Below are 13,569 nucleotides of genomic sequence, written 5' to 3' on the forward strand. Positions count from 1 at the left end.
TCATCCCCTTCTCCTCTGGCTTTCAATCTTTTCCAGCATCAGGGGCTTTTCAAATGAGTCAGCTCTTCAATCAGGTGGCCAAAGTATTGAAGTTTCAGCTTCAGCATCAGTCCTTCCAATGAATATTCAGGACTGATTTCCTTTAGGATGGACTGGTTGGATCTCCTTGCTGTCCAAGGGACTCTCAAGAATCTTCTCCAACACCACAGTTCAAAAGCATCAATACTTTGGCGTTCAGTTTTCTTTATAGTCCAATTTTCACATCCATACATGACTATTGGAAAAACCATAGCTTTGACTAGATGAACTTTTGTTGGCAAGGTAATCTCTCTGCTTTTTAATACGCTGTCTAGATTGGTCATAACTTTTCTTCCAAGGAGCAAGTGTCTTTTAATTGCATGGCTGCAGTCACCATCTGCAGTGATTCTGGAGCCCCCCATAAATAAAGTCTGTCACTGTTTCCACTGTTTCCCCATCTATTTGCCATGAAGTGATGGGACCAGATGCCATGATATTAGTTTTCTGAATGTTGAACTTTAAGCCAACATTTTCACTCTCCTCTTTCACTTTCATCAAGAGGCTCTTTAGTTCTTTGCTTTCTGCCATAAGGATGGTGTCATCTGCATATCTGAGGTTATTGATATTTCTCCCGGCAATCTTGATTCCAGCTTGTGCTTCTTCTAGCCCAGCATTTCTCATGATGTACTCTGCATAGAAGTTAAATAAGCAGAGTGACAATATACAGCCTTGACATACTCCTTTCCTGATTTGGAACCAGTGTGTTGTTCCATGTCCAGTTCTAAATGTTGTTTCCTGACCAGTATACAGATTTCTCAGCAGGCAGGTCAGGAGGTCTGGTATTCCCATCTCTTTCAGAATGTTCTGCAGTTTTTTGTGCTCCACACAGTCAAAGGCTTTGGCATAGTCAATAAAGCAGACTGCTACTGCTAAGTCACTTCAGTTGTGTCCGACTCTGCTCGACCCCATAGACGGCAGCCCACCAGGCTCCGTCGTCCCTGGGATTCTCCAGGCAAGAATACTGGAGTGGGTTGCCATTTCCTTCTCCAATGCATGAAAGTAAAAAGCGAAAGTGAAGTCACTCAGTCCTTAGCGACCCCATGGACTGCAGCCTACCAGGCTCCTCCGTCCATGGGATTTGTCAGGCAAGAATACTGGAGTGGGCTGCCATTGCCTTCTCCAATAAAGCAGAGGTAGATGTTTTTATGAAACTCTCTCACTTTTCGATGATCCAACAGATGTTGGCAATTTGATCTCTGGTTCCTCTGCCTTTTCTAAATCCAGCTTGAACATCTAGAATTTGACAGTTTACCTACTATTGAAGGCTGGCTTGGAGAATTTTGAGCATTAATTTGCTTGCATGTGAGATGAGTGCAATTGTGCAGTAGTTTGAGCATTCTTTTGCATTGCCTTTCTTTGTAATTGAATGAAAACTGACCTTTTTCAGTCCTCTGGCCACTGCTGAGTTTTCCAAATTTGCTGGCATATTGAGTGCAGCACTTTCACAGCATCATCTTTTAGGATTTGAAATAGCTCAACTGGAATTCCATCACCTCCACTAGCTTTGCTCATAGTGATGCTTCCTAAGGCCCATTTGACTTCTCATTCCAGGATGTCTGGCTCTAGGTGAGTGATCACATCATCGTGGTTATCTAGGTCATGAAGATCTTTTTTGCATAGCTCTTCTGTGTATTCTTGCCACCTCATCTTAATATCTTCTGCTTCTGTTAGGTCCATACTATTTCTGTCCTTTATTGTGCCCATCTTTGCATGAAATGGTCCCTTGGTATCTCTGATTTTCTTGGAAGAGATCTCTAGTCTTCTCCATTCTGTTATTTTCCTCTATTTCTTTGCACTTTGCACTGAGGAAGGCTTTCTTATCTCTCCTTGCTATTCTTTGGAACTCTACATTCAAATGGATATATCTTTCCTTTTCTCCTTTGCTTTTTGCTTTTCTTCTTTCCATAGCTATTTATAAGGCCTCCTCAAACAACCATTTTGCCTTTTTGCATTTATTTTTCTTGGGGACAGTTGATCCCTGCCTCCTGTACAATGTCATGAACCTCCATCCATAGTTCTTCAGGCAGTCTGTCTATCAGATCTAATCTCTTGAATCTATTTCTCTTTTCCACTGTATAATCGTAAGGAATTTGATTTAGGTCATACCTGAATGGTCTAGTGGTTTTCCTTACTTTCTTCAATTTAAGTCTGAATTTGGCAATAAGGAGTTCATGTTCTGAGCCATAGTCAGCTTCCAGTCTTGTTTTTGCTGACTGTATAGAGCTTCTCTATCTTTGGCTGCAGAGAATATAATCAATCTGATTTTGGTGTTGACCATCTGGTGATGTCCACGTGTAGAGTCTTCTCTTGTGTTGTTGGACGAGGGTGTTTGCTATGACCAGTTCTCTTGACAAAACTCTGTTAGCCTTTGCCCTGCTTCATTCTGTACGCCAAGGCCAAGTTTGCCTGTTACTCCAGGTATCTCTTGGCTTCCTGCTTTTGCATTCCAGTCCCCTATAATGAAAAGGACATCTTTTTGGGTGTTAGTTCTAGAAGGACTCGTAGGTTTTCACAGAACCATTCAACTTCACCTTCTTCAGTATTATTGGTCAGGGCATAGACTTGGATTACTGTGATATTGAATGGTTTGCCTTGGAAACAAACAGAGATCATTCTGTCATTTTGAGATTGCATCCAAGTACTGCATTTCAGACTCTTTTGTTGACTATGATGGCTACTCCATTTCTTCTAAGGGATTCTTGCCCACAGTAGTAGCTATAACAGTCATCTGAGTTAAATTGGGTATGTGTTAATTTCTTCCTTTCTGCCATCTATATGTGAACATGGTTCTGAACAACCGCACTTTAGTTTAACAGTCAGGCAGAGGAGGAGGATTCTCTGAGGCAGGCCATTAAGTATATATGTATAACAAAGGCAGCGAAAAGCAAGCCAAAGAAACAGTTCCATATGTAAAAGTATTAATAGATAGTCAGTGGAAATTCACTGTATGAAGCAGGGAGCTCAAACTCAGTCCTCTGAGACAACCTAGAGGATGGAATGGGGTAGGGTAGGGGTGAGAGGGGGTTCAAGAGGGCCGGGACATATGTACATCTATGGCTGATTCATGTTGGTATATGGCAGAAACCAACAATATTGTAAAACAATTAGTGTCCAATTTAAAAAATTAGTTTCAGCATGGGGTCAGAATTGGCTTTTCCCTGCAACAGTACTATTTAAATTTTTCCATCACATGCATGTATTGATCTTTCATGTAACAAAAGAATTACATGAACATTGGGATACACGTGTCTCTTTCAATTCTGGTTTCCTCGATGTATGGCAAATCCAATACTATATTGTAAAGTAAAATAATAATAATAATAAATAAAAGAATTACATGACAAAAGAGTTAATAAAAATTTTGATTACCCTTAAGAGAAGTGGTATGCATCCCAATTTTAAGCCCCTCTCTTCAGAAACTCCTTAATTTCAGACAAGTTCTTTAATCTTTTAAAAACAAAAGAGTTGCATATGCCAAGTTCCATATCAACAGAGGTTTAAGTTAATTACCATTTTAGCTCAGCCAGAAATGGAATTGTAAGCTAGTCAATCAGGAATTGCCTAAATGGCACTAGTTAAGCAATCTGACTGATAGGCCCCAGTCAATCCCTAAAGAAAAGTAACTTTTCAATTACTAGCCCAGTTTTTTGACCTGTACAAGTTCCTTGCCCCATTCTGCCTATGAAAGTCTTCCATTTTATACTGGTCCTTGGAGCTCCTTTCTATCTAGTAGACTGGATACTACCTGATTCAAATCAATTTTACTCAAATAAAGCCTAACAATTTTTAATATGCCTCTGTTTATCTTTAACAAATCCCTTTGCCCTCCCTAACCACTTAAATTAAAACATAGCTTCTTTATCTCTGTATTATCTTATCAGATAACACCCAGCATCTTCACAGTTTAGCTGTGAGAAAAGTAGTGTATACCAGCTCACATTTGGTTAACAAAACAATATTTATTAGCCTATAAAAGAGTAGACTATTCTATTTACAGCTTTTTAATCTACAAATTTCTTAAATTTGGGAGAAAACAATCAATATTCACTAAGATATTAGTAATTATGAAATATTATACAGTAAGTGAAGTCGCTCAGTTGTGTCCGACTCTTTGCGACTCCATGGACTGTAGCCTACCAGGCTCCTCTGTCCATGGGATTCTCCAGGCAATTGTCCTGGAGTGAATTGCCATTTCCTACTCCACGGGATCTTCCCAACCCAGGGCTCGAACCCTCGTCTCCCGCATTGAAGACAGACGCTTTACCGTCTGAGCCACCAGGGAAGCCTAGATTTATTTTCTTAGTCCTCCCCTCCAAAGGAAATAAGTGTACCTTTCTAGAAATTATGTCAAAATTATTGAGTAATTGAATAGGCAATTTTTTAATTGAATGTTTACTAAACTCCAAGTATCTTTCCAGGTGCAGGCTATAAGGAGTAAATAAAAACAAAGTTGCTAACCTCACAGAGTTGACACTTTGGTGGGAGGAAACATAATATAGACATAAATGAATACATACTAATTATATCTGAAAGTTATGAGAGATATTTTAAAAGAAACAGAATAGACGAGAAAGTTGTTATACAGAGTTCTGAAAAAGCAAACGCTATTTCTGAAAAACAATTATCTAGACTTCTATTCGGAGAAGGCAATGGCACCCCACTCCAATACTCCTGCCTGGAAAATCCCATGGACGGAAGAGCCTGGAAGGCTGCAGTCCATGGGGTCGCTAAGAGTCGGACACGACTGAGCGACTTCACTTTCACTTTTCACTTTCATGCATTGGAGAAGGAAATGTCAACCCATTCCAGTGTTCTTGCCTGGAGAATCCCAGGGACGGGTCATCCTGGTGGGCTGCCGTCTATGGGGTCGCACAGAGTCGGACACGACTTAAGTGACTCAGCAGCAGCAGCAACAGACTTCTATTTCTGTTTCCCTGATGCTAGGAAAGATTGAAAACAAGAGAAGAAGGGGATGACAGAAGACGAGATGGTTGGATGGCATCACTGACTCAATGGACGATAGTTTGAGAAAGCTCCGGGAAATAGTGAAGAACAGGGAAGCCTGGTGTGTTGCAGTCCATGGGGTCGCAGAGTCCGACACGACTGAACGACTAAACAACAAATTTCTGCTAATAAAAGTTTCATCTAACTACCAGTCTTCAGTAACTCTTTTCCCAAGTCAGCCTTTTAGGAACTCACAGCGAATGGGAAAAAGGGAGTGTAAGCAAGCGGAAAATGAACAACCTAAAACCCAAGACTTTTCAAACCAGTACCAGAGTCTTGTTTCTGGGTTGGGCAGTAACTTTCAACTCTTGTCATCTGAGGTACTTCGTTTGTTTCATTTTTTTTTTTTAACCTTTTTTTTTTTAACAACTGTTAATGTAGTTCTTTAACGTTCCTAATTCCCTTTTATTAATAAAGAAGAAAATTTTTCGGCTTTGTTTTTTCCAGATTTCACTTTAAGGATGGGGCGAAAGAAGGCGTTTCTATAAGGCTGCAAGCAGTTCAACTGCAGTTAGCAAATACTAATTATTTCCGCTATTACGCGGTGAATCGCTCACCAGGCGCTTCCTGGACCCGGTCTTTGCAGCCCGAAACCCCTTATCCAAGTCCAACCCATTATCCTTGGACTTACCGCCGGCCTGGCGTCCCCCGCGCCGCGACACAGATGGAACGGGCCGTGACGTCACGAGACCGCGACTCAATCAGACGCGGCGTTTGGGAAATTTTAAATTTAAAGGCGGGGTGGCCCGTTCGCTCTGAAGCGCCGGCCGTGGAGGTTTCTGACGTATTCCCTGGGATCCAACCAGCCAGGATGGCGGAGGAAGGAGCCGTAGCCGTCTGCGTGCGGGTTCGGCCGCTCAATCACAGGTAGGTAGGCCAGACCGAGCCCAGGTCCCCACTGCGGACTCCGGCGCCGGCATGAACCGGAGGAATGAGTCCTCGCTCCTCTTTCTTGCTCAGCTGCCTAGAAACTCGGCCACTTACCCGCTTTGTGCCTCGGTTTCCTAATGGGACGGGGCAGGATCGAGGAGCTAGAGGATCCTTTTCAGCTGTGGAATTCTCTTATATCTGTAACCCAGGCTCACCGACGTCAAAGACCTTACTCCCTGCGCTGCGGTCCCCACCGGGAAAGTCGAAATCGGAAAGATCCTACTGCACTCATCACAGTGCAGTTAAATTTCACGTTTAACTGACTCTCGCTTCCCCTTTACTGTATACTCCTTAAGAGCGAAAGCGAATCAGTTTTGTTGCATTGTATTCGGTACTTCAGTCAATAAGTGAATTCCGCATTCAGAATGTTGAATGAACGATATTCATCAATATTGATTTGTTTTTTAGTATAGTGTACTGTATTAAAATAGACACTACCATCGTTGCCCAGTGGATCTCACAACAGAAAATAGATAAAAGATATAGAATAATAGGTGGCGATACTGGAGTAATAAATGCTTTAGAGAAAAAGCAGGAAGGGGAAGCAAGGCAAGTCTGTTTGCTATGCCAGTCTTGGGTCCTCGCCCCAGAATGCTAACAGAGTTTTGTCTGTGAGAAACATTTGTTAAATCTTACTGGGCGCTTAATAAATGAGAATATCAAGATGAATTTCCTATTTTTAGTAAGTTTATTGATGCATTAGAAGACAGCTACATAAAGAAACCATTATAATATATCTTGACAGATGTTATGATAGACAGTTAAAGAATGTTTGCTAGCGAAGCCATTAGTCCTTTAGTGAGATGACTGTAGGAGAGGAACAGGGCAGTGTCAGGGAACACCTGAATCATGAATGAAAGAACAGTTAAGGTACTTAGTGGAAACCTCAGTCAGGGTATTCCAGGCAGAGAAAGGTTGAATCTGATTTTGGGAGTGAACTTCAGGTAGTTGATTCCTCTGGGAGTCAAGGTGTGTACAGAATTTAGAGGAAGATGAGATTTTAAGAGAAAAATTATAGTGATAGAGGTATCATGTACCAAATTAAAGATTTCAGATGGTTTTTAAATGTTTTAAGAGAGAGAGACATATCAACTGCCACTACTCCATAGGAAGGTGGAAGTGAAGAGTTTCACAAAGAAACTCTCATGAAAGTGCAGGAGGTCACTGAAGCCCCATTTAAAAGTGTTGCCCCCTCAAAGGTAGATTTTCCACATTTATCTTATTTATGGTATTAGTCATTACAATCTTTTAAAATATTTATCAGAAGATGAAGTCTTTCTACTGTCTCTCATATAACACAGCTTCTATGACCAGTTATTCTAAAATTCAGTGTTTTTATTCTTTTAGAGAAGAAGCGCCTGAAAAAGATACTCAAGTTTACTGGAAAACTGACAATAATACAGTTTATCAAGTGGATGGGAGTAAATCCTTCAATTTTGGTGAGTTCATAATAGCATCAAAAGTTAACCTGGTATCCTTTTTCTTTTATGAGTACAAAAGCCTTATGAATAACACTGGATTTGTCACTAAAGATCAAACCAAGCGTTCAATAAACTGCTTCAATGGAAATTTTGAAAAATCGTTCATCCATCATTTATAAGCTAATAAATTGATGCTTAAATACAGTAGTAGTAAAAAAGAAAAGAATTTAAAAATTAAACACATATACTATTACTGTAGTCACTATAACTTATGGCTGAAACTAACATTCTTCTTACTCATGAGAGTACTTGTGGCCTGAAATTCTGTAAACCCAAAATATGTTGCTTAGTGTCAAGTCATCTTTAAGATCTTCCAATTTGTTTTTGTTGTTTTGGGTTTTTTGTTTGTTTTTCAACTATTTTCAAAACTCTTTAAAGAATAAATAGTGAAGATATTGCTTCTTTGTCTGCTGGAATGCAGCAGGAACCTACCTCTGGTCTTGTGGAGCTTATATAATGGAAAAAAAGGCTTTAAACAAGTAATTTCACCCGCTGACATAAGCTTTTGCAGAGATCTAAACTTGGTGTCTGGAATGGTACCATTTACACCAGGACCTGCAGGATGAGTGAGAGCTAGCTAGAACAGAGGGACTTCAGGCTCTGATGATTAACTAGACTGATTTGTACATTGATTTAGCATGTATATAGTGCTGACAACTATATACCAGTGCCACAGTGCCAGGCACTGTTCTGAGCACTTCCTATATATTCACTCATTTAATCCTCCTAACAAGCCTGTGTATTTGGTGCCTTCCTGTTTTAATGAAGAACTGAAGCACAGTGGCCTGGAGTCACATAGCCAGCAAATAAGAGAGAAAGGCTCCAGATCTGTATTCTAGCCATACCACCATGCTGCCACTTAGGCTCCATAGAGCGACAGTGACGTCCTCTGAACAACCTCAGAAGTAATCGTGGTTAAGTTGTCAAATTAGTGTGAAACTAGAAAGCCACACCCCACTCCAGTACTCTTGCCTAGAAAATCCCATGGATGGAGGAGCCTGGTGGGCTGCAGTCCATGGGGTCGCTAAGAGTCGGACACGACTAAGCGACTTCACTTTCACTTTTCACTTGCATGCATTGGAGAAGGAAATGGCAACCCACTCCAGTGTTCTTGCCTGGAGAATCCCAGGGACGGGGGAGCCTGGGAGCTCCCATAGAGGGAGCCAGGCTGCCCTCTATGGGGTCGCACAGAGTCGGACACGACTGAAGCGACTTAGCAGCAACAGCAGCAAAAAGCCACAAAGATGTGTGGAAGAGAAAATGAATTCTGATAAAGGAATGTTTGATGGTATTAACATAATTTTTTTTTCAAACTTTTTATTTTGTGTTGGGGTATAGCCAATTAACAACGTTGTGGTAGTTTCAGGTGAACAGTGAAAGAACTTAGCCATACATATACATGTATCCATTCTCCCCCAAATCCCCATCCCATCTAGTCTGGCACATAACATTGAGCAGAGTTCCTTGTGCTGTACAATAGGTCCTTGTTGGTTATCCATTTTAAATGTAACAGTGTGTACATAACCTTCCCAAAGTCCCTAACTCTCCCTCCCCTCTGGCAACGATAAGTTCGTTTTCTAAGTCTGTGAGTCTCTGCTAGAGATTAAAAAGCCTAAGTACCACAGATTCTCAGTAGCCATATATGCCCATAAAGAATTTGGACTTATCCACCTATCTGAACCACATAACATTAAGGTTTGAATCATCTGCCATTTCTCCTTGCTCTGAGATAATGACCCTTAAGCAGCCTTCAGATGGCACTTAGGTTTTCCACAGTGTTCTGCTAATAGGGCAGATTTGTGGTCACCGTGCAAGGAGTATAATCACTGAACTATTGATTGCAGGTAAATCCCTCCTGATTTACAAATCCATTTCTTGTGAGCTTTTTAAAGTGAGGCCACCACTAAAAGAGTGGTCTATTTTTAATGTGCTAACAAAAGCAGAGAACCACATCCTGGACCTGTGAATTCATCAGTGTAAATACCACCCTAAACACCAGCCTTCAGCAGCCAGCTCATTGATCATTCCCCATAACACTTTAGCTTTGGTCAGTTCTTTTCTTCCAGATAATCTGCATTTCTTGGTTTAGTTTGAGCTAGACTTTCTTGCTAGGTATGTTAGAAACATTAGAATTTCTCAAAGAATAGTAACAGTCTGCATTTCCTAAGTGTTAACATATGTTCACAATAATTCTATGGAGAAGATATTAGATGTCCATTTTACGGATTAGGGAACTGAGGCATGGAGCCATCAACCACTTGCCCAAAATCACAAAGCCTATAAGTGGCAGAATCAGGATTTGCAGTCTTGATTCCAGACCCCCTTATTCAGATTCAGCCACCATGCCCTACTGCCTCTTGAAAGCACATAGGATAATAGATTTGTATTTTTTCTGTGTAAGGACCAACACATTTTACCTAGAGAGTATTTTCATTGGACCAATGAGTTGAAGAAAATATTGTACCTTAAATATTCTATCATACCATATCCTGACAATTTTATTTCTTCAGGCAACTACTAATTCAGAATGAAAATACAATCAATTTGTTTGGTTTAACTTAAATATGATTTGTTTTTTAGATCGTGTCTTTCATAGTAATGAAACTACTAAAAATGTGTATGAAGAAATTGCGGTACCAATCATCGATTCTGCCATTCAAGGCTACAATGGTGAGTATTCACTGCAGAAACACTGCAGTCTGTGGTGTCCGTTCAGCAGGCGTCGATCATTTTCTACATTGTAGATTCACTGTAATCTCTGCATGTGTTTGTTTTGTTTTTGCAGGTACTGTATTTGCCTATGGGCAGACTGCTTCAGGAAAAACGTATACTATGATGGGTTCACAAGAGTATTTGGGAGTAATACCTAGGGCAATTCATGACATTTTCCAGAAAATTAAGAAGGTAAAGAACTTAGCTAAGTTTCTAGTACATGCAGGTAAAAATAGTGATAATAGGATAGCAATCTTACTGTTCTCTTGTAATGATGAAAGGAAGTAGATTTATACTTATCTCTTAATTATCCAGGGGGAAAGAAGGAAGCCATAGCATAGATTCTTTTTTTTTCCCCCATAAACTTACTTAAGAAACTTAAATATTTTTTATTCTTTCCCTTAAATCATGAAGCAGTACTCCCACCAAACAGTGGGCATTAAGGAACAGGAAAACCTTATCACAGTTGGGTCCTTATTGCCTTTGTTTAGCTACCAGTGATTATTAAGGAGCAGTAAAAAGTAGACTGGGTAAAAGACAAGGAGACCAGAAGGCCAGAATAGGCAACCTAATTAGTTAAGAGTTGATTTTAAATTACTTTTTCATCATTATTTTAATGATTTTCAATTTTTTGAATATATACAGGTTGAGTTTTATTTTGAGGTTAGAGAGTTGAATGGGGTACTTTCCTGTTACAGTTCTATGATAGTATTGGTTATTTCTGAAACTGTGTATTTTGTTGTTGTTAATAATTATTGTCGGTATAGAAACATAGGGAGGAATTTTTTTTGTTTTTTTTTGTTTTATAATGATAATTTCTTGAAAGACAAATACCACATGACTTCACCTCTATGTAGAATCTAAAAAAAAAAAAAAATGAACAAACAGAAACAGACTCATAGATAACAAACAGGTGATTGTCAGAGGGCATGGAAGTTGGAGGAGTAAGAAATAGGGTGAGGAAGATTAAGGGGCACAAACTTTCCGTTAGAAAATCAATGAGTCACAGAGATGAAATGTGCAGCGTGGGGAATATAGTCAGTAATATTGTAACATCTTTGTATGGTGACACATGGCAATTAGACTTCTGTGATCACTTGGAAATGTATGGAAATAGTGACCCACCATGTTATGTACCAGGAACTAACATAGTGGAATGGGTCAACCACACATCAACTAAAAAATAAGTTAAAATTCTATAAATGTGTTTTCTCAAAGGATATTTTAATATTTAATATTAGCACGTGAGCATTTGTTATTAGGTTTTCATAACTAGATGATCTCTGAAGTCGTCACATTATCTTTTTCTTCTAGTTTCCTGATAGGGAATTTCTCTTACGTGTGTCTTACATGGAAATATACAATGAAACCATTACAGACTTACTTTGTGACACTCAAAAAATGAAGCCTTTAATAATTCGGGAAGACTTCAATGTGAGTAACAGAGTTAACAGGGTGGCTCAAAAATTAGATACACTGATTGGGATTGTTTTTTCTTGAACATTTGCCTTTAATTTCTGTATACTTTAAAGTATCTCCTATTACTGTGGTTTGTTTTTTATTTTCTTTCTTAGACACAGAGATTATCTCTTAAGTAATAAGTATAGTTTTTAAATATTGACAGTTAAAGTATTTTGGTGTAAGTGCTTAAAAAGAGTGAGATGGAACTATCAGATTAGAATTTGGTATACTTTGGCATAGGAAATACATTGTAAATATCAGAAGTATACTTATTATTTTCATACAGAATAAAAATCCCCATTTTCCACATGACATCCACAAATGAACTCTGTGATAGTTTGTACTTTCTTTTTGAAATGCGAACTTTTAAGTGACTTATATTTCCTTACTTTTACCGTAATTAAACTTGTTTCAGAGGAATGTGTATGTGGCTGACCTCACAGAAGAAGTTGTTTATACATCAGAAATGGCTTTGAAGTGGATCACTAAGGGAGAAAGTAAGACTTCGTACTATATTTCTTAAAACACTTGTAGAAACTATTTAATTGAATGTATTTAGACTTTAAATCACACTTTTCATCTAAAATACAAGTTGTGTTTTTCTTTGGATTTTAATACACACAGCTGAAATGTGACTCTCTTACAGAGAACAGGCATTATGGAATTACAAAAATGAATCAGCGAAGTAGTCGTTCTCATACCATTTTTAGGATGGTAGGTAATTCTGTCTATATTTTGTCTTTCCAATTAAGAATACACTAATTTTTCTATAAGTTGCCTTTTCTTTCTAGATTTTGGAAAGCAGAGAGAAAGGTGAACCTTCTAATTTTGAAGGATCTGTCAAAGTGTCCCATTTGGTGAGTATTGAGGAACCGTGATAATGTACTATACAAGTCAAAGCAAAATTTAATTTAGCTGCTGAAGGTTTGGTTTCATAAGAACTCTTGACCATTTGGCAAAAGCATCTATAAATTGATAGTTTAGTCTCACCAGTAACATGAAATTTCTAGCAGAAATGTAGGAAGAGGTCAGAGGATCTTACTTCCCGTGATCTTACACTGCCACTCCCTAAGCTTTAGGTGTAAGAACTGTAGGAGTGGGGCCTTCCCTAACCAGTAATGGAGAAAGGGCTAATTCTATGCACACTTAAGAGTTAATGTAATCTTGGGATTCGATGGGGTTTTGTGTGTCTGTGATTTTGGGGTTTTGTTTTTTGGCCTCTACCAGTGCAACTGAGACTTGTGTGATAAATGAAAACCTGGGTGAAATAGTTAAAAAAAATCACATTACTCTAGTTTATATTCAGTACCTGTCTGTTGGTAGGTGAATATAAGCATTATGCAAACATTCCTTCTTGCTGAACTGCATCATTTTTCTTTTTTTTTTGTGTGTGTGCTTCCTTTCTATTCCTTACCGTTATTGTTTTGTTCTCTGTCTTTAAGGCCTGAATTCTTTAGTTTGATGTGGGATATGATTTAAGATTACTGCATTTGATTTGAAAATTTCAAGGGAAAAAGTAATAAATCTATAATATATTTACTTTCAGATTTTGAAAACTCAGTTAAATATCTAATTCCGGTTCACCTTAGTTATTTTACCATATAAGTATAGCATTTATTTTAATAGACTGGTCTTTTAACAACAACAAACCTAACTTCTGTTTTGTTGTCCAAAGCTGGCCTGTATATATCACTACAATTTTAACTTTTAATATAATTTAGCTTTACTAGTCTTGACATACTCAGTGATCCATTTGGTGTCTTTTCTCATATTTTTTGATGATCTATCATCTAGGGACCATAGGTACTATTTAACCCAACACTCCAGATTTGCCACTTACTCTTAAGTATCTTATTGGAAAGAGGACTTCCCCAAAGAGTCATTTTCTGGCTCTTTAAAGATG

General features: G+C 38.8%; 1 protein-coding gene across 5 annotated transcripts in view; it reads left to right on the forward strand.

The window, feature by feature from the left end:
- The first annotated feature begins 5,787 nt into the window (after window positions 1-5,787).
- The window catches only part of CENPE (centromere protein E), an 81,264-nt gene continuing 73,482 nt past the window's right edge, over window positions 5,788-13,569 (forward strand). For 3 of the 5 annotated variants that reach the window (XM_019962361.2, XM_070791129.1, XM_070791128.1), the window contains exons 1-8: window positions 5,788-5,949; window positions 7,360-7,451; window positions 10,074-10,163; window positions 10,279-10,397; window positions 11,520-11,639; window positions 12,082-12,163; window positions 12,313-12,380; window positions 12,458-12,523. In XM_019962361.2, coding sequence (XP_019817920.2) covers window positions 5,894-5,949; window positions 7,360-7,451; window positions 10,074-10,163; window positions 10,279-10,397; window positions 11,520-11,639; window positions 12,082-12,163; window positions 12,313-12,380; window positions 12,458-12,523 — 693 coding nt within the window. In that variant the 5' untranslated portion in view covers window positions 5,788-5,893. The remainder of the gene's footprint in view (window positions 5,950-7,359; window positions 7,452-10,073; window positions 10,164-10,278; window positions 10,398-11,519; window positions 11,640-12,081; window positions 12,164-12,312; window positions 12,381-12,457; window positions 12,524-13,569) is intronic. The other 2 variants (XM_070791130.1, XM_070791131.1) reach the window with 1 other exon arrangement.

The sequence above is a fragment of the Bos indicus genome, chromosome 6, assembly GCF_029378745.1.
Source record: "Bos indicus isolate NIAB-ARS_2022 breed Sahiwal x Tharparkar chromosome 6, NIAB-ARS_B.indTharparkar_mat_pri_1.0, whole genome shotgun sequence".
NCBI lineage: Eukaryota > Metazoa > Chordata > Mammalia > Artiodactyla > Bovidae > Bos > Bos indicus.